This window comes from Apis dorsata, unplaced genomic scaffold, assembly GCF_000469605.1.
Source record: "Apis dorsata unplaced genomic scaffold, Apis dorsata 1.3 scaffold_963, whole genome shotgun sequence".
NCBI lineage: Eukaryota > Metazoa > Arthropoda > Insecta > Hymenoptera > Apidae > Apis > Apis dorsata.
In genome coordinates, this window is record NW_006264070.1 from 247,197 (window position 1) to 247,583 (window position 387).

General features: G+C 52.7%; 1 protein-coding gene across 1 annotated transcript in view; it reads right to left on the reverse strand.

Moving 5' to 3' along the window:
• LOC102671239 (homeobox protein prospero-like) overlaps window positions 1–381 on the reverse strand; it is a 40,259-nt gene extending 39,878 nt beyond the window's left edge. The window contains 1 exon segment of the mRNA XM_031514291.1: window positions 1–381. Coding sequence (XP_031370151.1) covers window positions 1–369 — 369 coding nt within the window. The 5' untranslated portion in view covers window positions 370–381.
• Between the last annotated feature and the right edge of the window lie 6 nt (window positions 382–387).

The window sequence follows — 387 nt, forward strand, 5'->3', positions numbered from 1 at the left end:
GGTATCACGATCACTGTGATTCGCGTTATTCACGACGTTATTTCCATCACCACTCTCCTCCCCACCACTCTGCACTGCACCACTACGTGCACTATCACTGTTGTTGTTGTTGTTGTTGTTGTGCTGTTGAGGACTTTGATGATGTTGCTGCTGTGATTTAAGTAGATCCGCTGTGGTGTTGTTGTTGTTGTTGCTGTGTATACTGTTATTGTTGTTGGGCTGTTCTTGCAGCGCGAGCGCGGAAATTTTCCGCCCTTGGAGTATATCGCGGAGCATGTGCTGCGTGAGCTCGGCGGTGGCGGGATCGTCGCAATTAACCACTGCACCGGATTGCAAATTGGCAGCGGGGTCCATGCCGGCACCAGTCATCCCGTGGCCGCCCTCTGG